The sequence below is a fragment of the Strix uralensis genome, chromosome 3 (genome assembly GCF_047716275.1).
Source record: "Strix uralensis isolate ZFMK-TIS-50842 chromosome 3, bStrUra1, whole genome shotgun sequence".
NCBI lineage: Eukaryota > Metazoa > Chordata > Aves > Strigiformes > Strigidae > Strix > Strix uralensis.
The window spans coordinates 2,226,472-2,247,984 of record NC_133974.1 but is presented as its reverse complement, the minus strand read 5'-3'; the positions used below and the strand labels follow the sequence as shown (position 1 = coordinate 2,247,984).

Here is a 21,513-nt window from a genome sequence, read left to right as displayed (position 1 = left end):
CAACAGCTGAGAAAGCAGCTGATCCGTGAACGCCTTCCAAAAATAAGGAGGCAGACTGACACAATCAAAACCAATTTTATGCCATTTCAGTCTAGGGTTAGCTTGGGCAGCTATTCATGATGACCTCACCTCTTGATACACCCAGCATCTCCTGAAGGTCCTCGATGTCTGCAGCCCGCTGGGAAAACCTTTTGGTATCTTTCAGAGGCGCACAACATTTGTGCAGATTTTGGTAAACGTCCTATTAGTTCACAAGTGGGTTGCCAACATAAGGATTGCAATCTGTGACCCCTGATGATTTTTTATAGTTCAAGGAGGGTAGCGGATAAAGAATCTGGAGCGAACAAAGGAAAAGAGGCTTCTGATGTGATCCTGTTAGGATTTTCAAAGAGATCACAGGGGTAGAGTGAGGGGAACTCCTACAGGGCAGCGACTATCCTGTAATTATTGATGACCCTATCTAGAAGGGTGATAATGGAGCACGTGGAGACCTCCAGCATCTCTTTGGATCTCTCTCATTTTTAGCAGGTCCATGGGCTAACTCCCATGAGGAGGGCCCACAGTGCAAATGAGTGATCACAAATCCTTCTGTGGGAGACAAAAGAAAGAATCCAAACACAGACAAAGGATGAATAGGGTAAAGCACTGGAACGAGTAAGATAAGGCCCAAGGAAAACACGTGAAGACTTCACGGAGAAAGCAGTACATAAATGCATCCCAGTCATAAAAGCCAAGAGAGGAAAGCATCAAAATTAGGCTGGAGGGTTACAGCGCTGCGTATTTCTAAAGCAACACAAGGTTACTATAAAATAGGGCCCTGATCCTGAAGTCCCATTGCCTGGACAGAGCCTTAGGAAGGCTGTATGCTGGACTGGGGCCAAGTCATGAAGAGTTAAGCGTAGACTTAGGGCCTTGACCAAGTTATTGGTTGTTCCAGTCAATCAAGGGAATTCCACTGGTCTGGCAGCAGTGTTGTGGCCTCCCAGGAATGTGGCACTCAGCTCTGACTGCTGCATCTGGGAGGCACTGGGAGCAGGAATAAGGTGTTTCTTAAGTCTCTTAACTTCTGTGAACCGATCTGCAACTGCTGTTGAGGTGTGGTTTGGTGTTGTCAAAGAGGATGCAGGGGATGGAGTAAGGGGAGCTCCTGCAGGGAAGCAGCCACCCAGTGATTATTAATGATTCCGTATGGATGGGGGATATTGGCACGTGCAGGGGCCTGCCGTGTTCAGCCTGAGCTCTGCTGCAGTCACTGTCTTCTACAAGATAAGAAATTTAAAAACTGTGCACGAGGAAAGTGCTAGGGAGAACAGGGAAGCAAGCTACCTACAAACACCATTACTGTAGTATAAAAACTACCAAGTTAAATTATCCCTGAGGGATTGCATTTGGATTAGGGGCAATTTGCAAGGCAAACCTATATTTTTTTGTATTAGAGAGAGACAAATCCTGTCTTAATCCCTTCAGTGACTTCTCCTGGACCTTTGTGATCTCTGCCAGGCTTTTCCCAAGGTAAACTTACCAACTTTAGAGAGTGTGTCAGCTGGGCTTTACCAGGGCATGTTTGCACTTTGTCAGAAAGGTGGGCCGGAAAAGTAAAGATGTTTTGACTGATAATTGTTTCCTCTATAATAAGATGATGAATGGAAACTGTCTTTCCATTCAACCCAGATTTATAAAGGTATTTGAGGTACTAAATGCCACCAAAATCCCAACGATTGGCTGAATACCTAAATATGTTTAGAATCTGAATTCTCTGACTACATTAATCTGATTCTTACATTATTTCTCTTTTGTCTAGCATCTCCACTGTTTGAGGCTCAGCCCTGGCACATTCCTCCATCTAACGAAGGATCTGACACAGAGTAAGGAAGGATCCAGAATATCTTCCATCCCAGCAGAACAGAAGCTCATCTGCCTGGCACTGGGGAAACAACAGCAATGTTAACCGAGTCACGGATTGCGTTCGCTGAAGAACACGTGCTTTTGAGTCCTTCATAAGGATCCAGCTTTATTTTTTTTCAGCTGTTGCTAGAAAAGACTTTTTTCATTGACCTCACTGCAGAATGCAAAGAAATGGGCGTGGAGGTCCTGCATCTATCCTCACTTAGACTGGCCAAAAGAAATCTTAACTGCCTTGCAGCCAGTTTAGATAGAAAGGTGTTGGAGCAAAGGCTTTATACTTTTTTTTTTGAAAGTACTGTACTTGTTGCAATGACTCCTGCTTGCCTTTGGGATCTCCAGGTGGGATCCACCATTTCCAAACTGGAGTACAGTCTAAGTCTGTTTTCCTGTTGTGCTTCTCAGCCTGGTTTCCTGTCACTGCTGCTCTGGAGCTGGTGCTATATTCTCTTTTTCTTCTGGGCATGTTGTCTCTGCAGAGTTCACCAGGGCTTTTGGCAATGGAGACACTTGTGCAGATCCTTGCTAGAGCTGCTGGACCTCATGTGAGCTTGCCTGTGTGTCGCTCGGACATCTTGGGGCATATCCCATGGCCTGAGCTGCTCTGTGATGCTTTGCTGGTGAATTACAGAAGTTGTCTGTCTCTGTAGGCACCAAGGGAATTGTGAAGACAATGGAGCACCACTTGAGTGATGGAAATTGTACCCTCCCTACAAAGTGAGCGGTTTACCACCGATGATAACGTGATCCCTCAGCTGTAACCTACAGCCCCTCCAAAATCAGTGAGACTGTGAAGAAAGTACCACAGCCTTCAAGGGAAAAACCTTTAATATGTGGGAGAAAGGAGGCTCAGGGAAAACGCTTCAAGAAAAAACTGGTTAGGGCTGTATTGAAGACAGCATTTCTTTCTCATGTTAAACAAGGCAACTCCATCTTTTCAATCATGTTAGTGAGAAGGAAATCAAATCCCACACCCTGGATTAAGCATTGCATGGCTCTGTGTGGGGAGCTGGCACTAGTCTAATTATTTAAGAGAATGTAAATCATGTGCTCTTATTTGTCCTTTCCACAATTAAGGAAATATCCAGTAAATTAACGAATAGCGGTTTTTAAGGATAAGGGGACCGAATGCACAACAACTGTAACTCATTGCTTTATCATATCCCAGAGTGAGAGAGCTGGGGTAAAACTGAACCTTTCCACATGTTAGGAAGAGTCACAGTACACCCATGAATTCTCAACAATCATGGACTAGAAATCATGTTTCAGAGAAAATGCTGACTAGCGATCGTCAAGGATTAGGAGGAGACTTCTTATTTGTGAGCAGATTATTCTGCACTGTGTCACTTGAGGGTTTCAAGTTTTTTGGTGCAAGAGACATTGACCATTGTCAAGACCAGGCACAGGGCAGGACGCACCATGGATCTTACCTGAAGGGAGAGTGTCCAGCAGGAGACTCTGCCCATTGGGGTATTTTGTTGAGTGCCATGTGAATTCCAGCTCCAAATCAATGATTAGGTAACTCAGCGCATCTCCCTCTCTCAGACTTTGTTCTTTTCTTTTTCTAGTTTCCCTGGATGCTTGCAAGGGGGATTCATCTCAACTAACACGATGGCCTAAGAGCTAGTTAAGTCTAAGCTGGTCAACTCTCCAGCGATCAGCTGAAATAGGAACTTGCAGATGGCAATTATCTCATATATCTTAGGATCTGTGATTATGCAAGAGACCAGGCTGACTAATTTTGATTAAGAAAGCTAACTTCTGAACATTTAAAGTGAGGTGGGGTAAATCCCATCCAAAACATTCATCAGCATCATTCCCTGGTATTGCAGATCTCTCCTCACAAGCCTTTTCCCCCAGGAAACCAAATTAAACTGATTGCTTCATGGGTGTTTCCTTGGCTTCTTAAGTCCGAACTGTTGGTCCAGCTTTTTTTTTTTTTGTCTCCGTTAGGCAGCGCGTAGCTTCCTGTGGCAGCAGTTCAGCGCTAGGTCCGTGTTACAAACAGCAAATGGCTACACAAGGAAATGATGTAACCCTGCAGCAATGGTTTTTCTTTTCTCATCAATGAGCGTACTTGCCAGAAACGTAAAGTTCCCAGGGTCTGACTGGTCTGGGAGCTGAGTGCTCGGGCATTGCTGCAGACACCGTGCCTACCCCGCAGCAATGATCATGTGTCTTAAGTGCTCACTATACATTTTAAGGCTTAGGCCTTCTCTTACAAAGTTTTTGTATTTATGATGCTGTCAGATAACTAACAGTAATGTCCAGGAATATACCAAGCCAGGTAGTCTATCCTTGAAGTAACAGCAGACCTGCGTAACGCCTTGATGTAACTCCTACCGATTACTGTATTAGAATAAAAATGTACTTACAACATACTTTACAATCATTCCTGAGGTCGCAAAATGGGTCAGAATCTGAAATCGAAACAAAAGAGGTTCCATCACCTGCCTCTGCCAGGAGCTGCTGGCTGGCCTCAGGCAAGACTATCACCCCCTGTGCCCCGGGCTGCTGATCTGCAGAGGCAGATGGTTATTTACCCGCCTTTATAGCCCGCTTCCAGATATGCTGATAAGGAATTGCTAAACAAGTACAGAGGAAGGTTGTTATGCCTTCCTTCGCCCTTCCTTGTAGATGCGCATTTCCCTGCACTGCTTGGCATATCCAGATCCTGCACAACTCTCATTAGCCACAGCCTTTGATTAAAGAACTGAAAGTACCTTTTAAACCCCAGAGGCCAATGAATCAGCATTGCTGCATCTGAATTCCACCAGTACAAGCAAGATCAGAATGTGAGCCCTAGGCTACAGCCCTGCTCAGATGTGGGGAACAAACCCAAACATGCCAGTCGCCCTCTTGCCCAAGCTTTACCATCCGTTTCTGCCCAAAACTCCACCTGCATTTACCTGGTGTTCCTTGCCGGGAGCAATGGCAGAGTTTGGTACTGTAGTTTGGCTTTGTAGCCAAAATTAAGTTTACCTAATTAATGCTCTTCTGAGCTAAAGAAACAGAAACTTGGGAAAAGGATTATGTGTAACTGAAGTTGATGGGAGTTGCAGGTGGGAGTACAGTTGGATTAAAACTAAGGATTTTTGGAAATGTCCAGCTCCCGTGGCAAGATGGAAGATGAGTGAACGTGAGCTGTTGCCAGGGAAGTAGGAGCATTCAGAGAGCGAAGCCTCAGCGTTGGGATTGTAATATGTTAAAGGACGCTTATTGAAGAGCGTGGAGACCTTGTGGCAAAGGGAAAGCAGCTAATGATAGTAGCTAAATGCAAGATAAAAAGTTGCTGTAAGAGGTGGATGAAGCTGATAACAAAAGCAGAGCACAGCTCAGCTCACGTAACGAAGGGCTGAGGAGATGAGGAGGCAGTGATGCGGTGCGCAGGGTTGTGTTTAGGGGGGTGTGGATTAAGGGGAGGGAGGGGGGTATGGGAAATGGTTTGAAATCGGTCACCTTATCCCTGCTGGCTTGCTGTTAGACAAGCATCTAGCACAGGCATCCTACCTGTCCTGCGCTCTGTGTCATCCCCAACAACATACAAAAACATCCTCCTGATGGAGGACGTGCACCACCACATAATTCAAGGGAAGGAGTTGCTTTCACACCCCAGCCAGCCCAAAGCAGGGCACGGCTAGACACACAGACAACCCCCGACGGCGTGGCCGCATCTGAAACATCCCTTCCTGCACAGCAGCTGCTGCAACGGCTTTGAGAGAGGTGATGGTAGAAGATGCGTGTCTGGATAGATGATTTGTCACTGTTTGTGCAGCCGGTATCCTGAGCACAACCACTCTCCAAACCACAGATAAATTGCTGGTTGGCACAGGATGCTTGGGAGACCCCTGGGGAGGTAAAATCAGAGGTAGAAACAGGTCCAGGCATTGCAGGGCACTCCCTGTAGGAAGGAACTGAATTCAGCTCTCCAAAAAGCCCTGAAGGCAGGAGAAAAGTAGCAATGGGAGCAGATGGTCTAAACCATATTTTCAACCTGTTCCATTCGAGGATCTTGCTTTGTATAGGCAGGATGTTGCCAAACCCACCCAGCAAGGTGGGAAAGGCAGGAAGGTCTCACAACACGTGCACACACACACACACACCCCTCCTCGTACAAGCTGCCTGCCAGGCTGCTGTGCTGACCTCAGGCACCAGAGCAGGCTCTGGTTGCTTTATAAACCAACCAGCGCGGTGGGAACAGCCGACCTGCGGCTCCTTCCACGTGCTCTCTTCCCTCCCTGCCAACCCTCCTGACCCTTCAGTCCCCAGGCGCACTCCCGTCGTCAGCATGATGCCAAAATATCTTCAGGTCTGCCCCCAGATCAGGAGGTTTTCAAAGAGAGGTTTTTACCAGCCCATAAATCATAAAAGTGGGTCACTCGGCAGTTGCCAGCATCTCTCTTCATTTTTTTCCTATAATTTGGTGGGATTTTTTTTCTTTTTGGTGGCCTGTTTTTCCTTTCTGCCTGTTCTCTCCACCTCTGCAATCCTGTTTTCTCAGCCAGGCAGCCTCTCCGCTCTGCTCACTGCTACGTTCATGTTACTCACAGAGATCCACCAGAATCTACTGGTTGACCAGGATGCCACCAGCAAGGAGAAGTGGGAGCCGGCGGCACCAGCGAGGCTCTGGCTAACAGCAACAGACAAACAAAAGCAGGTAGTTCCCCATGCGAGATGTAATTCAGCCGTGGAACTCTCTGCCTTGAGAAGTTATAGATGTTGAAGCTCATGTGGACTCTAGAATACAGTGGAGATTCGTAGAAGGATCTTGAGCTTATTTCATAGGACCGTAGGAGAATTCAGGCTGAAAGGGACCCCAGGAGGTCTCTGGTCCAATGTCCTGCTCTGAGCAGGGTCAGCTCTGGGACCAGCCCAGGTTGCTTTATCCAGTTGGGTCTTCAAATCCCCCAAAGATGACACAAACTGCTATGGGCAACCCACTCCCACACTTGGCTGGTCTGGCAATGAAAGAGTTTCTCCTTACACTCAGTTTGAACCTCTCTCCTTAAAACTTACACCCATTATCTCCCGTCCTCCCACCACACACCACTGTGAAGACATAAACTCCTTGGAGGTATGGGGCGGGGCTGCTGTCAGGGCCCCCAAAGCCTTTCCTTTCCCAGCTGAACGAGCCCTTCCCCTCAGCCTCTCCCCACAGGGAACCCCCCAAACCCCCGTGTTCTCTCCCCTGCTCCGTTCCACACACACACCCGGCCCCCAGCTCTCCCCATTGTGCTCCCCAGGAGCACACAGGTCTGCAGGCGCCTCTCAGGGAAGCACTTTTAGCCTTTTGCCAGGAAAATCCAGCTTGTTTTCCTTTCCTCACATCAATACTTTGCTACCATCTAGCGCTGACGGGGCGCAGGGCCTGAAAGCTGCCGGGGCGGAGGGTGGGTGGACAGGGGTGCCTCAGGTGTTGTCCCTCAAATGGGGTTCGTTACCCGCTCTGCAAAAAGCCAGTCTCACACCCAGAGCCGAGCTACTGGTTTATTCCATATTTGCGCAGAGGTGGGGGCTGGGTGGCAATTCCACAAAGCCAGCACCCTGCACAAAAGAACTTCAGGGTATTTATACACTTCAGACTACACAAATACACATTTACTCTAGTGACCACTGGCTACTTTCTTATCCCTTTATCCCTAACTGGATAACAACATGCCTCGTCTCCATTTACAGTTACAGAGGGCTGTCATTTTTCTGTGCAAGCTCCAAGGGTGAGGGTCTTTATTCGGGCAGGGGTCTTTGAAGCAATGGGCGTGATTTTTACTATTATAATGAGGGTAGTTCCTCCAAAGGACACTCTAATCTCTAATTAAGCTGATTTAAGGTAAACAATTTTAATGAGCCTCCATGTTTCAGGATGTTTCTCTTCGTTAAGGACTGTAGTTCCTGATCAGAAGTTCCTTACTAATCATTGTTGACGGTTTAAAGAATAGACTGACCTAACCCGATGTGTCCTATCAGTCCTTGCATTTGATGAGAAACATTTGTATGGACTATAATATGTCCTATGTGTCCTTGTACTTGATTAGAAACATTTGTGCGGGCTACAATTCCCCCCTTTGAGACTATCTTGAGAACTTAAATTCATCTAGATAAGTCTCATCTTTTCCACAGTTTGTTCACCCACACATAAGCAGCATCTCCGCATACATTGGATGAGTACCTAAAGGCATACAAACACAATTAATATTGTAACTAATATTCCTAAAAGTTTCTTTATCCATAGACTCAAATCAGGGAGCCAGGAAGTTAACCATTTGAATGTTTCTCTGAATCTGTAAGAAGTGTTATCCTTTTTTTATCTCATGAAGCGTTTTAGTCTGTTGCCAAATTTCATTTAAATCGGTGGAAATCCTTCCACTTTGATCTGCATAGACACAGCAGCTCGTATTTGTGCACACTCCTCCTTGAGAGGTCAGCAGCGTATCAAGAGCCATTCTATTTTGTAAAGCAATCTTAGCTGACTCAGACACTTCTTGCAGGGCCTTTAGAGCATCATAACTCTCATTTCCAGTTTTCTCAATTGTGGCCAAAATATTTCCTACAGCTTTTTCCAGTGTGCTGACTCCTAACCATGGTATAAACCAGCTGGCAAAAGAAGGAAAAGCTGTTGGTCATTTTACAAGAGGATTGGCTTTTTATTTGTCTCTTTAGGAATGATCTTAGCCAAAATTGGTTATCTCCACTAAATTTGTCCATGATTGTTATATTTGGAACAATTGCACCTAAAGTGCGTATTCCTGCCCAGTTCACCAGTAAAACTTCCCTGGCTCACGTGCCACATACCCAGTACCATTCCTCACCTTCTGGAAACTGGCCAGACAATATTGGGCAAGCCAACATTTCCTCTTTTTCCTATTGTTATTGTACAATTACAGCTAGTGTAATTTCCCACAAAAATGTTGTTTTCCAACAAGCAATTTATTCTATTCCTTTCGGGGGGGAACATCTTTGGAAACATAATTCATAACTCTCATGTGGAGGTGGGTTTTCTACTTCCCATCCCCAAGATTCTAAAGATTCTATTTTAAAAGAGGGTGTACTCCACAGATTTTGCCATGATACATTTGAAGGAATGGGTATTCCTGTTAAAGGACTCCCCTTTTGGCCATGTTATGGAAAATGAGTACAAACCCAGCAATTAGACCGGTGTGTGATTGTAACAGTCCTCTGAATCAGATTGAGATGTAAATTCCGATCTCACAGATTTCCTGGTTCCTGTTGAGTCAGAAAAATTAGCATACAATACCGTATCACCCAAACTAATCCCACTTTGTTCTTCATAGACGTTTCTAAGCATATATCTCACAAAAGGAATCAATATTATGAATAGTATACAAAACAAAGAAATAAATCCTTGAGCACAATCTAAATCAGAATGTGACTTAATGGATTCCCAGGTACAGTTTATTGGATGCTCGAAATCTTCAGCTTCAAAGGTTGGACTTCCTCAGAAATCCACTCTTCCTTTGGAGCTCCCTTTACTCTGGTGTAGGGTATCCAAGAGTCTATCCCTTTTACTTTAGCAGCGGTATAGGTAACCAACAGTACCAGGTAAGGCCCTTTGCACTGGTCGTTTAAGGGCTCATCCTTCCAAGTGAGGATACAGACTCTATCTCCTGGCTGGAAGTCATGGACTGGAGTATCTAAAGGTATCTCTAGTTTAAGGACCTTTTTACCCTTAGATAACTCCAAGGCTCGAGTTAAAGCTGTAATTTCTGCCTTTTGAGCGGAGGTATTGGGTGGCAATGCTCGTGTTGCAGTGGGGTTACCACAGCGTATCCAGCCCATTCCCCATCTCACCATTCTTCCTGTTCTTTGGCACGTACATTACCGAACAGGCTCGGGCTATTCTTGAATCCCTGGGGCAGCACATTCCAGCAGAGTTGTACTTTTCTACCAGTACTGGGATTCTCCCATTCAAAGGCAAAAATTTTCTGGCTCTCCTCCTCCAAGGGAATACAAACGAAAGCGTTTTTTAAATCTAACACTGTAAAATATACATTATTTTCAGATATTGTAGACAGTAGAGTGTAGGAGTTAGATACTACAGGATGAACATCTATGGTGATTTTGTTAATTTCCCTTAAATTTTATACCAGTCTATATTCTTTGAGTCCAGGTTTCCTTATCGGTAGGATAGCAGCGTTATACTCAGACCGACGTTCCCATAGTAAGCCATATTGCACAAAGGTATTAATGGTAACCCTACTCTAGCCTCTAATTTCATTCAATACTGCTTTTTCCTTCCCTGTTGTGATCCTGATTTTACTTCCACCTTTATCAGAGTAGCATTCTTTGTTCGTCCAGGTTTCTTGGAGGCCCATACCAGGGGTATTACAGCATCCAAAATTTCTTCCGAGATCCTGGTCCCTTTCTGCTCCTTTTCAGTCAACAGACACGATGAAGCTCTCCACGCTGTCTCCTCAGGCACGTGTAGCTGAAGAGACTCATCAGAAAATGTTAGCTGTGCTTTCAATTGACATAATAGATCTTGTCCCAGCAAGGGGAGGGGGCACTCTGGCACGTATAGAGTGAAGGTAGTACCTCCAACTGTACATTCCGTAGGTTTTAAAAATGGCTGAAAAGCTCACTTTTCTGTGATCCCAACAATGTGTTTTACTTAAAGGTTACTACTGAATGGGTTGCCCCACTATCTACTAGAAGATCAACAGTTTCGTTCCTCAACTTCACTGGAACCAGGAGGTCAGCTGGGGAAGTTTTACTATTTTCCGCTGGTCCCCGTCAATCTGAATGTGAGGCTGCTAGCACGATCAGATCTGCCTCCAGTGCCAGACTCCCTTGGGCCACTGTCCTTTTTTGTAATCTCTCCCTCTTTGGACACTCATTTTTCCAGTGCCCTTCTTCCTTAGAATAAGCACATTGATTTTGTCCTAATGGCCTGCAGATGACATGATTATTCACGTGGCCTCTTCCCCTACCACTACCACCCCCCCTTCTGAACCCTCTGCCTCTCACTGAACTCTCAGTAATTGGTGCTGTCAAAAACGCAGCCTGTAATTTTCTCTTTCTGCTTCTCCTTTTGTCTCTCCTTTCTCTCGACTTCATCAGGAATAGTATAATAAACCTTATAAGCTATTTCAATTAATTGTGAAATCGACATTTCTCCGGCAAATCTGCCTTTTGTAATTTTTGCCTAATATCTGAAACAGATTGTCCAGCGAAAAACATATCAAACATTCTCCTATTCGCCTCATCTTCTGGATTCAAATCTGTCCACTGTCTAGCAACATTATACAACCTTTCATAAAATGCTGATGGATTTTCTTCACTTCCTTGACTTATTTCATATAACTTTGACACATTTTTAGGTTTTGGAACTCTGTGTTGGACCCCATACAAAATTAATTGCCGATACTGTTTATTTTTCCCCGCACTGATGTTTGGATCTTATTCTGGATACATCTTGTGCATGTGTCCGGCAGGGTCATCATTAGCATTATGGCATTCATTCCCCTCCCTAGCCTTTTCTAACACCAGACACTTCTCTTCCTCTGTAAAAAAAGTATTTAACATTGCCTGAAGAGCTCCCCAATTAGGGTTATGGATTAGCAGTATTGTTTCCAACAGCTGATACATCTCTTCTGGATTTTTGTGGTATGATCCTATTGACTGTTTCCAATTCAACAAATCCAAGGTAGTAGAAGGAACATGTACAAACACAGGCATTCCTTCTACCCTGACTGCTTGTCAGAGGAGTGCTTGTACAGCTGGATGCTGTTCTCTAGTCCTTCCCGAGACTGGACTAAAAGTCTCTTTCCCTTCCTTCTGGGAAGATCCCTCTTCCTCACTACTGCTTTCACTCACTGGTTCCTCTTTACTGACTCCTAGTTCTGATACCCACAGTTGCACGTCCTCTGGCTCCTCTGGCCCCTTAAATCCTTTAACACACCCTTTCCCTATATTGCATGCCGAGCAACACCACTGCTTTTTCTTTCCTTGCCCACTTTCAGCTAACACATGTATACTGTTAGGATCATTAGCTAACAATTTACATTTTTTCCTTATTTCATGATTATTCCACAACATGAAAAACAAATCAACATACAGTACTTCATCCCACTTACTGATCCTTCTACAGAACCACTTCAGCTGTTAAATAGTATTATAACTCAAGGTCACATATTCCAGCCTCCTGATTTCATCATGGTCGAGCTTATACATCGGCCACCATTGTCCACAGCACTTTAGTAATTCTAATTTTGTCAGGGGATCCCATCCAAATTTATTCCAATGTTTAAGGATGTATCCTAAAGGGGTACAACGAGGTTTCTCAGTGGAGGAAACTGAACCCATACTGAAATTATTTCCTAGAAAAAATTTCTTTAACGACAGCTTCATACACTCAGCTTTTAGGAAGAGAGCCCTCTGCTGCTCATCCCCCATGTCTCTGTGTAGAAGAAAATTAAGCTCCTGCTGCAGTCCCTTAACAGAACAACTTATGCAGAGCAATCAGTATCCAAAATAAAAATTCTACTCACCAATCCTCCCTTGTGCCCTTTTATCGATATCTTGTAGAGGCGTTGCACTGTTGTGTTCATCACCGTCCGACTCTGGGAGCGCAGCTGAGGGTGGCAAATGTGACCATCTACAAGAAAGGCAGAAAGGAGGATCCAGGAAACTATAGACCTGTCAGTCTGACCTCGGTGCCAGGGAAGGTCATGGAGCAGGTCATCTCGGGTGCTATTAAAAGTCATATAATGGACAACCAGGGGATCAGGCCCAGTCAGCATGGGTTTATGAAAGGCAGGTCCTGCCTGACAAACCTGATCTCTTTCTACGACAGGGCGACCCACTTATTGGATGAGGGAAAGGCTGTGGATGTAGTTTACCTTGACTTCAGTAAGGCCTTTGACACCATTTCCCACAGCATTCTCCTGGCGAAACTGACTACTCGCGGCTTGGATGGGCACATGTTTTTCTGGGTAAAAAACTGGCTGGATGGCCGGGCCCAGAGAGTTGTGGTGAACGGAGTTAAATCCAGTTGGCAGCTGGTCATGAGTGGTGTCCCCCAGGGCTCGGTTTTGGGGCCACTCCTGTTTAACGTCTTTATTGATGATCTGGACAAGGCGATTGAGTGCACCCTCAGTAAGTTTGCAGATGACACCCAGTTGGGTGGGAGTGTTGATCTGCTCAAGGGTAGGGAGGCTCTGCAGAGAGACCTGGACAGGCTGGAGCGATGGGCTAAAGCCAACTGGATGAGCTTCAATAAGGCCAAATGCCGGGTTCTACAGTTCGGCCACAACAACCCCCAGCAGGGCTACAGGCTTGGGGAGGAGTGGCTGGAGAGCTGCCAGTCAGAGGGGGGGCGGGGGGGTGATTGCCAGCCGGCTGAACAGGAGCCAGCAGCGTGCCCAGGTGGCCAAGAAGGCCAATGGCATCCTGGCTTGTATCAGCAATAGCGTGACCAGCAGGGACAGGGAAGGGATTTTACCCCTGGACTCGGCACTGGTGAGGCTGCCCCTCGATGAGTGGGTTCAGTTTTGGGCCCCTCACTCCAAAAAGGCCATTGAATGACTCGAGCGTGTCCAGAGAAGGGCAACGGAGCTGGTGCAGGGTCTGGAGCACAGGTCTGATGGGGAGCGGCTGAGGGAACTGGGGGGTTTAGTCTGGAGAAGAGGAGGCTGAGGGGAGACCTCATGGCCCTCTCCAACTCCCTGAAAGGAGGGTGCAGAGAGGGGGGATGAGTCTCTTGAGCCAAGGAACTAGCACCAGGACAAGAGGGAATGGCCTCAAGCTGCGCCAGGGCAGGGTCAGACTGGCTCTTAGGAAGTATTTCTTTGCAGAAGGGGTTGTTGGGCGTTGGAATGGGCTGCCCAGGGCAGGGGGGGAGTCCCCATCCCTGGAGGGGTTGAAGAGTCGGGTTGACCCAGCGCTGAGGGATCTGGTGGAGTTGAGAACGGTCAGTGTGAGGTTCATGGTTGGACTGGAGGAGCTTCAAGGGCTTTTCCAACCGAGATGATTCTGTGATTCTGAGTCCCCGACCAATAGGTCGGTGTGTGCTGGATTCCAGTTGGGCCGCTGCTCCCCGTTGAGTACGACAAGACGAGCCGGGCAAGGCTGTCAGCGCGGTCCCATCTGGGTGCCTGAAACTGTTGTCCCTCAAATGGGGTTCGTTACCCGCTCTGCAAAAAGCCAGTCTCACACCCAGAGCCGAGCTACTGGTTTATTCCATATTTGCGCAGAGGTGGGGGCTGGGTGGCAATTCCACAAAGCCAGCACCCTGCACAAAAGAACTTCAGGGTATTTATACACTTCAGACTACACAAATACACATTTACTCTAGTGACCACTGGCTACTTTCTTATCCCTTTATCCCTAACTGGATAACAACATGCCTCGTCTCCATTTACAGTTACAGAGGGCTGTCATTTTTCTGTGCAAGCTCCAAGGGTGAGGGTCTTTATTCAGGCAGGGGTCTTTGAAGCAATGGGCGTGATTTTTACTATTATAATGAGGATAGTTCCTCCAAAGGACACTCTAATCTCTAATTAAGCTGATTTAAGGTAAACAATTTTAATGAGCCTCCATGTTTCAGGATGTTTCTTTTCTTCAAGGACTGTAGTTCCTGATTAGAAGTTCCTTACTAATCATTGTTGACAGTTTAAAGAACAGGCTGACCTAACTGATGTGTCCTATCTGCCCTTGCGTTTGATGAGAAACATTTGTAGGGACTCTCATACATCCTGTGTGTGTCCTTGGACTTGATTAGAAACATTTGTGTGGGCTACACAGGAGGTCTCGGGCCTCCACGGTGGCAGCACAGCAACACCGGTAGATATCGGTAAATGCTGCGTGTTTTAACGAGGGACACTTATAACTGGATACGATAAGGAAGGGCGAAAAGGGAAGAATTCCGGACAGACACGCGTGGGGACCCTCCGCGGGACAGGACCCGCCGCAGTGTGCGCATGCACCGCACGGCGACACCCCACCCCCGCCGTCCTCCTGTTGCTTTCCGGCAGCGCGGCTAGAAGTGCGACGTTTTCACGACGTCACGTGTCGAGGGGCGGTGCCGCTTCACGGCAGGCGGCCTGTGAGACGAGAGGCGGAGGGCCTGCCGCCACCATGAAGCAGAAGAGGAAAGGTAGCGGGGTGTGGGGGTATGGCAGTGCCCGGGGCTGGCGGCAGGGTGGGCCCTGCTCCTGTTCCGGGAGCTGAGGGCGGTGGGGCGGAAAGTTGCTGCCTTGTGTGTGTGTAAGGGCGGGCTGAGGGGCAACACTTTACCTTGTGGTTGGGCATGGCGGGGGGGCTGTGGGACGGGGCCCCTCCTCGTGCTTCCCCCGGCGCTGTAGGGGTGGGAGGTGTGCAGTGGTAGGGCTTTACCGCCGCCCCTAACGCTGTGTGTATGTGGAGTGGGAAAACGGGGCGAGAGCTTGCTCTGCCCGCTCCGCCTTCATGGAGGCGGGTAAAGGGCCAGCCCCAACCTTGATTGAGGGTTGGAGGGACTTGGCACCCCTCTGTGAGCCACCCGTTTTCTCTCCCCACTGTTGAATTCATTGCCCTCTACAACTACCTGAAAGGAGGTTGCAGAGAACTGAGGATGAGTCTCTTTAACCAAGTAACAAGCAATAGGACAAGAGGTAATGGCCTCAAGCTGCACCAGGGAAGGTTCAGACTGGATATTAGGAAGTATTTCTTTATGGAACGGGTAGTCAGGCGTTGGAATGGGCTGCCCAGGGAGGTGATGGAGTCCCCATCCCTGGAGGTATTTAAGAGTCGGGTTGACGTAGCGCTTAGGGATATGGTATAGTTGAGAACTGTCAATGTTAGGCTGATGGTTGGACTGGGTGATCTTCAAGCTCTTTTCCAACCTAGACGATTCTGTGATTCTGTGAATTGGGCGCTGTCACTGGGAGGCAGAGTCCTTTGCGCCCATGTGGGTCCTCAGGAATTTGCCTTGCTCCTGCCTGGTGCTCTGACTGTCAGATGCAGAATGGGGTGCTGGGGGCATGGGAGTCCGGGTGTTGCTGGGCTTTTCCCACATGGCAGAGTGGAAACAAACTGGGAGAGGGGTATTGGGCAGCAAAGATGATGTAGGGCAGCACGGGGCTTGCAGTGGCCTGGCGTGTCCCACAAAACTACCTGCAGAGAGAGACCAGATGGGAACATCACTGTGGTGCTTCTCCCAGGTGGGTGTAAATGCTGCCAGATTTCAGCGCAGCTGATATGCACAAAAGCTTGTTGGAGCAGTTGTACGCCCAGCTATGTCCCTGCTTGGGGGCGTTTCTGACAATTTTGCTGTCCCAGCACTTGCTGGTGTAGACGGAGCTGCACAAGGTGAAATTGTTACCGTAAATTTGGTCTCAAAAGAACCCCCTAAGGCTTAGTTGGAAGTTCTAGAAGGCAGGCAGTCTGTATTACAGTGCTGGATGCACGGGGGTCGTTCCACCTAACATGCATGTCAAAAGACAAAAGCACACTTATTGTATATAATAAAAGAAATGAATATTCATGTAATTTCCAAGAAGTACACACTTGTTTCCAGAGGATCTAATGCATATGTTAATACATTGATCAAGTGTATTAAAATTTGGGGAAGGGTCTCTGAGGGGCTTCCATGGGGGTTTTCGGTGGTCTGTGGTGGTCCCTAGTGGCTGTTGAAGAGGTGTCTTAGTGTCCTTTCCATGAACTCTGAGGGTTTTTTTCTCATATATGGCCTCGTCTTGGCTCATTGCTCTGTCTGTAAAGTTTCTCAGCTCTCTTGACTACCACAGGTGCCTCTTGGCTTCTCTGTCCTCACCAGGATGTACCCATCACAGCTGCAAAAATTATGTCCTTGGGTGCATTCTTGTCCGAGGCCCCTCACAGCAATGAGCACCAACTGCTTGCGGGCATCAGCTAGCAGGCATCAAAATAAATGCCCGTGGTTGTTAGGAAGTGTGGATGGATCTCTTAATAGCAATGCCCCCCTTCTCCCCAAGCTGGTAAGGAAGAAATGTAAGCAATGTATACTGTCTATACAGTGCAGACCCTCGTTGCAGCATGGGGTGGGTCTGTGAGGCGCAGTGGGGAAGCTTTTAAGACACTGGTAGTGCTGCCTGATGCCCTCTCCCAGTTTGTTTCCACTCTGCCATGTGGGAAAGGCCCAGCAACACCCAGACTCCCCTGCCCCCAGCACCCCGTTCTGCATCTGATACCCTCTCTGTGATGGAGCTGGCCTCTTCCTTTGCGTGGTCCCACTGTCCTTCCCACCACTGCGTCCTGTTCCTTGCCACGTGTACTCGTAGCATCAGACTATTCTACTAATCATCTTTAACTTCCAGTGACTTTTTATTTGTAGCTGTCATGCAGATTGCTCTGACATAAGAAGGTGGAGTTTGTTCTAGAAGTAAAAGAAAGTCAGTGATATGAGGTGGTGACTAATTTGTTTGGGGAATGCTGCAAATCGAGAGTGATGATGGCAAAATTCCCTCTGTAGGCAACAACTGTAGGAAATATTAAAAATGAACGGCAGAGCTGGTGTGCCTTGGTTGTCACAAGCAATTAGAAAGCAGTGGCTGTACACGTGGTTTGTTGTTTTGTTCTCATTTCAGGAGACCTCAGCCATGCAGAGCTGATGATGATGACGATAGCTGACATCATAAAACAATTAATTGAGTCTCACGAGCAGGGAAAAGATGTGAATCTGAACAAGTAAGTCACTCCGGGACGTCACTGAAGAGCTGGTCCACCAGGGATGAACGTGTTCTGTACAGCCTGTTACATTCAGGCTTTATTTTAAAATGTTTTATTTTCACAGGCTACTGTCATTTCTCTTACCGTTATCTGGTAATAAAGACACCAAGATTTGTAAATTCTGTGGTGATTTGAAATTGTACCTTGGTACTTCACTGGCAATGCTCAGAGTACAAAATGGGTTGTGTTAGTGAAAAACTCCAAGAAACTTGTCATTGCCTTTTTGTGTTTCCACCTGTATTCATCCTTCAGTAGTCTCAAAGTCAGTTCCACCAGGGAAAGGAGAGATTAATTTAGGGATAAAGTTTAAATCAAATTTTCTTAGCAATGTGTGATAAATGAAGTTGTTTTCAGAAAGTTCTTCCTTCTTTACATATGTGGAATAATAAAACCTGAATTTCTCCTACTGTTTCTATTTCATTTACATGGTGGAATTGCAGACTTTTTGCTTTCGTTTACGTGATTGCAGACTTTTTGCTGATGTCTTTAACTGGCATGAATGTCTTTAGAAATGAACTCAAGCTAGAGTCTGCATGTGTAGGGGTTAGTCACATGGAAGACGTGAAAATAATTAAATCACTGAAAACAGGTAAGCCAGAGTCTGTGGGCAGATGTTTTAATAAAACCATATTTAGGAGAAAAATATACAGTAGCTAAAAACATTGGCAGTTGTTGCATAGCAACTTTATTTGGAGTTTATTTTCGGGGCAGCTGTTGCAAGGAATTGCTGTCTGCTTTTTAAATAAGTTACCTGGAAAGGCAAATTGGCAGAACCTACCTAGATCTCCACATCACTGAACAGTGGTGTGATAGCACTGCTGTGGAATATGGGTGTGCAAGTCAGGATGGAGTTCTTAATTGGAGGTATTTGTGCTTTCAGGCTGAAAACCAAGACATCGGCCAAGTACGGGCTTTCAGCGCAGCCGCGTTTGGTTGACATCATCGCTGCTGTGCCACCGCAGTACCGCAAGGTGCTGGTACCAAAGCTGAAGGCCAAGCCTATAAGGACCGCTAGCGGGGTAAATATACACATCACTCTCCCCATCCACCACCATCCTCCCCTCCTCTCATCAATAAATTGTATTAAATTGTTTTCAAAGACCAGGATATTGAATTCTGGAAGCTTTAATACAGATGCACTGGTTGCGTTGCCAGCTTCCACGTTGCCTTTTCTGTGATGTTGTGCCTACAGGGCTGTTCCTTTCAAAACATTTGGGAGAAGAGAAAGAGGAGGTGTGAGGTTTTGTTTCAGAGCAGCGTGTCTTGGTTTTTAGTTGCTGTAGAAACAGTGCAGCTTAATCTGCAGACCCTCTCAGTGAACAAAGGTAAAAAATGTATTTAACCTGTTTCTCTGAAAGGTAGTTCAGGCTGAAAACAATAATGGAGGTACAACTAACATTCAGCTGTGTGTTTTTATGCTTCCGTACTGTATGTATAGCATGCCTAAAGTCAAGTTAACAAAAAAACCCCCAGAAACAAAAATCCAGGAAGTGTTCATTTTTTATAACTTAACCCCCCCCCGCCCCAAACATCCATAACCCCCAAACAAAACCACAAAAAAAACCCCCAACCAAACCACCATGTGCCACCCCCCCACCACCAATTGCTTAATTTCTTTAATTTCATCTTTCTGGCTATAGAATATTTCATTAAACTCTTACTCCAGCTGGAAATTAGGTATTCTGAGTTGCGTGCCCCAAATTAGCAGACACTGGAAAGTCTTTGTGTGTCTGTCTCGTCCTCTTTACAAAGGAAGGTAGCATCTTACATTATGCTTATGTTTAATGTATGAAAAGCAGTTGTGAGATCAGGCAGGGAAGAAAGGCTTAGCTCAGTTAGGCGGAGTGAGGAAGCTGTTTTTATTATTTTTGGTTTATATCTTTTTGTTTCTCTTCATCTCTCCCCCACTTCCATCCTCCAGGTGGTGGCTGGTGGCACACTCTCACCCTTGCACTGGTTTAGATGTGTGTTAGATGGTTCTAGCGAATATTTGGATGTCTGTGTGCATCTTTTCAGCAGGGTGGTTAATCAGATTTGGTATAAGACACCCAGTTCTTTATAACAGACTGCCACTTTATTCTGAATTGTGAAAATATTAAATAATAGGTTTCCTATTTCGTGATATATTTATCTCCTTCAAGAGTTAACACATACATATTCTAGGTGGCAGACTAAGCAGAAAACATCTTTAAATAGTCTCTCGCAGATGCACATGTATACGTAGCCTTCCAAGATGCATTTTATTTTAGTAACTTCAGAAGCAATTATAACTATAATTTCTCTCCTCTAACTTTGCTTCTTACAGATTGCTGTTGTGGCTGTGATGTGTAAACCACACAGGTGTCCACACATTAACTTTACAGGCAACATATGTGTGTAAGTATCACAGTTTAGATGAAATAAGAGGACTGTTTTCCAGTATTTCTGTATAAATCTAATATTGCAGTAGCATTGTGTTGGGGACAGGCTTCCTTTCTGCACAAGCACTAAGTTATAGATTGCTGATGCCTGCACATTTATGCTAAAAAGTCTTGTTTTCAGTTTTTCTTCAAGGAAGAAACCATTTTCTTCCATGGGCCAAATCCTACCTACCTTAGTAGGATTCACAGTTCTGTGAATATAGTAACCAGGAGAGTATATTAATGATCAAATGTGAGTTGTATCACAATGATCAAAGGTGTGTTGTGCATACGACTGGGTACGTAAGCCGACTGGAGTTACAGAAAAGAAACAGGACTCAACCTGAAAAGTTTAAAAAGTGCTGAACTGAAACGGGCCCAAGGAGGTGCAGGTGTTGTCTGCAGAAAGGTGCTCGGTGTGACAGTCTAGCTCTGCCTGGCTCTGGAGTGAAACAAGAGCACAGATGGAAGGGAAAGGCCTCCAGCTGCCAAGAGCTCATGACATTAAGCGAATAGCTTCTGAGTTTTATTTGAATTGAGGAACCCAAGCTGGGTTTACCTTAAAGTGTGTTACTTCTGCTTGACTTAAGAGCCTGTGCACCTGAAATCTCATCTGTTTTTTTTTCCTACCACGTCAGTTCAGTTATTTCAAAACATTGCTTCTCTTTCCCACCTTGTCCCTCCTGAAATATCAGTGTGTTTCACCACCAGCTGCCTAACGGAGTGAGCTGGCTCCATTCTTGTTTTTTCATGAGCAGCTATTCTGTTTGAGATGTTCCAGGTAATTACTTATATGAAATGTCTTCAATTGGTTTGCGCAACTTTTGCCAGCAAATTAATTTGGCCACGGTAATTTGGTAATTAATTTTATAATGGTGACAGATGACTTGGGTTGAGTTTGCAGGGCAGGCAGTGAGGAAACTAATCAATTATACTGTGAACGGAATGTGTCTGATTTGATAGAGATGGCATTATCTTGGTGTCTGTGCAGTTGAGATCTGTACCGTAAGTAATAATATGCTGACTGCTCTGATACCTTCTCTGTTGGAGGTGCTCAGCACCTGCAGTTAAAGTAGGAGGGTTGTCAACCCCTTCTGTCTCAGGTCGTCTTTGAGCACAAAATGACTAGATTGGTCATTAATCCCATAGCCCTCAAAAGAAAGCTAAGGACGCGCAGAATAAATTTATATTCCTTTTGGTTACCATCTGCTGTGTACCATTCTTCTCCTGCCTAGCAGTCATACTGTGATAGCCACAAGTCCATCTTGCTGTGTCACAAAATAAGAGTTTCAAACAAGCCTCTAGATGCAGAAACTGTAATTTAATACCAAAGTGCCATACAGTTATAGAATCAGTGAATGGTTTGGGTTGGAAGGGACCTTAAAGATCATCTAGTCCCAACCCCCTGCCATGGGCAGGGACACTTTCCACTAGCCCAGGTTGCCCAAAGCCCTGTCCAACCTGGCCTTGAACCCTTCCAGGGAGGGGGCAGCCACAGCTTCTCTGGGCA

At 46.0% G+C, this 21,513-nt stretch overlaps 2 protein-coding genes across 5 annotated transcripts in view; both read left to right on the top strand.

Moving 5' to 3' along the window:
* The window catches only part of FBXO16 (F-box protein 16), a 37,670-nt gene extending 35,579 nt beyond the window's left edge, over positions 1–2,091 (top strand). Inside the window, exon 9 of the mRNA XM_074864662.1 lies at positions 1,802–2,091. Coding sequence (XP_074720763.1) covers positions 1,802–1,869 — 68 coding nt within the window. The 3' untranslated portion in view covers positions 1,870–2,091. The remainder of the gene's footprint in view (positions 1–1,801) is intronic.
* Positions 2,092–14,933: 12,842 nt separating this feature from the next.
* Positions 14,934–21,513, top strand: part of ELP3 (elongator acetyltransferase complex subunit 3) — a 97,733-nt gene continuing 91,153 nt past the window's right edge. For all 4 annotated transcript variants that reach the window (XM_074861290.1, XM_074861289.1, XM_074861288.1 and 1 more), the window contains exons 1-4: positions 14,934–15,013; positions 17,463–17,562; positions 18,485–18,623; positions 19,910–19,980. In XM_074861290.1, coding sequence (XP_074717391.1) covers positions 14,995–15,013; positions 17,463–17,562; positions 18,485–18,623; positions 19,910–19,980 — 329 coding nt within the window. In that variant the 5' untranslated portion in view covers positions 14,934–14,994. The remainder of the gene's footprint in view (positions 15,014–17,462; positions 17,563–18,484; positions 18,624–19,909; positions 19,981–21,513) is intronic.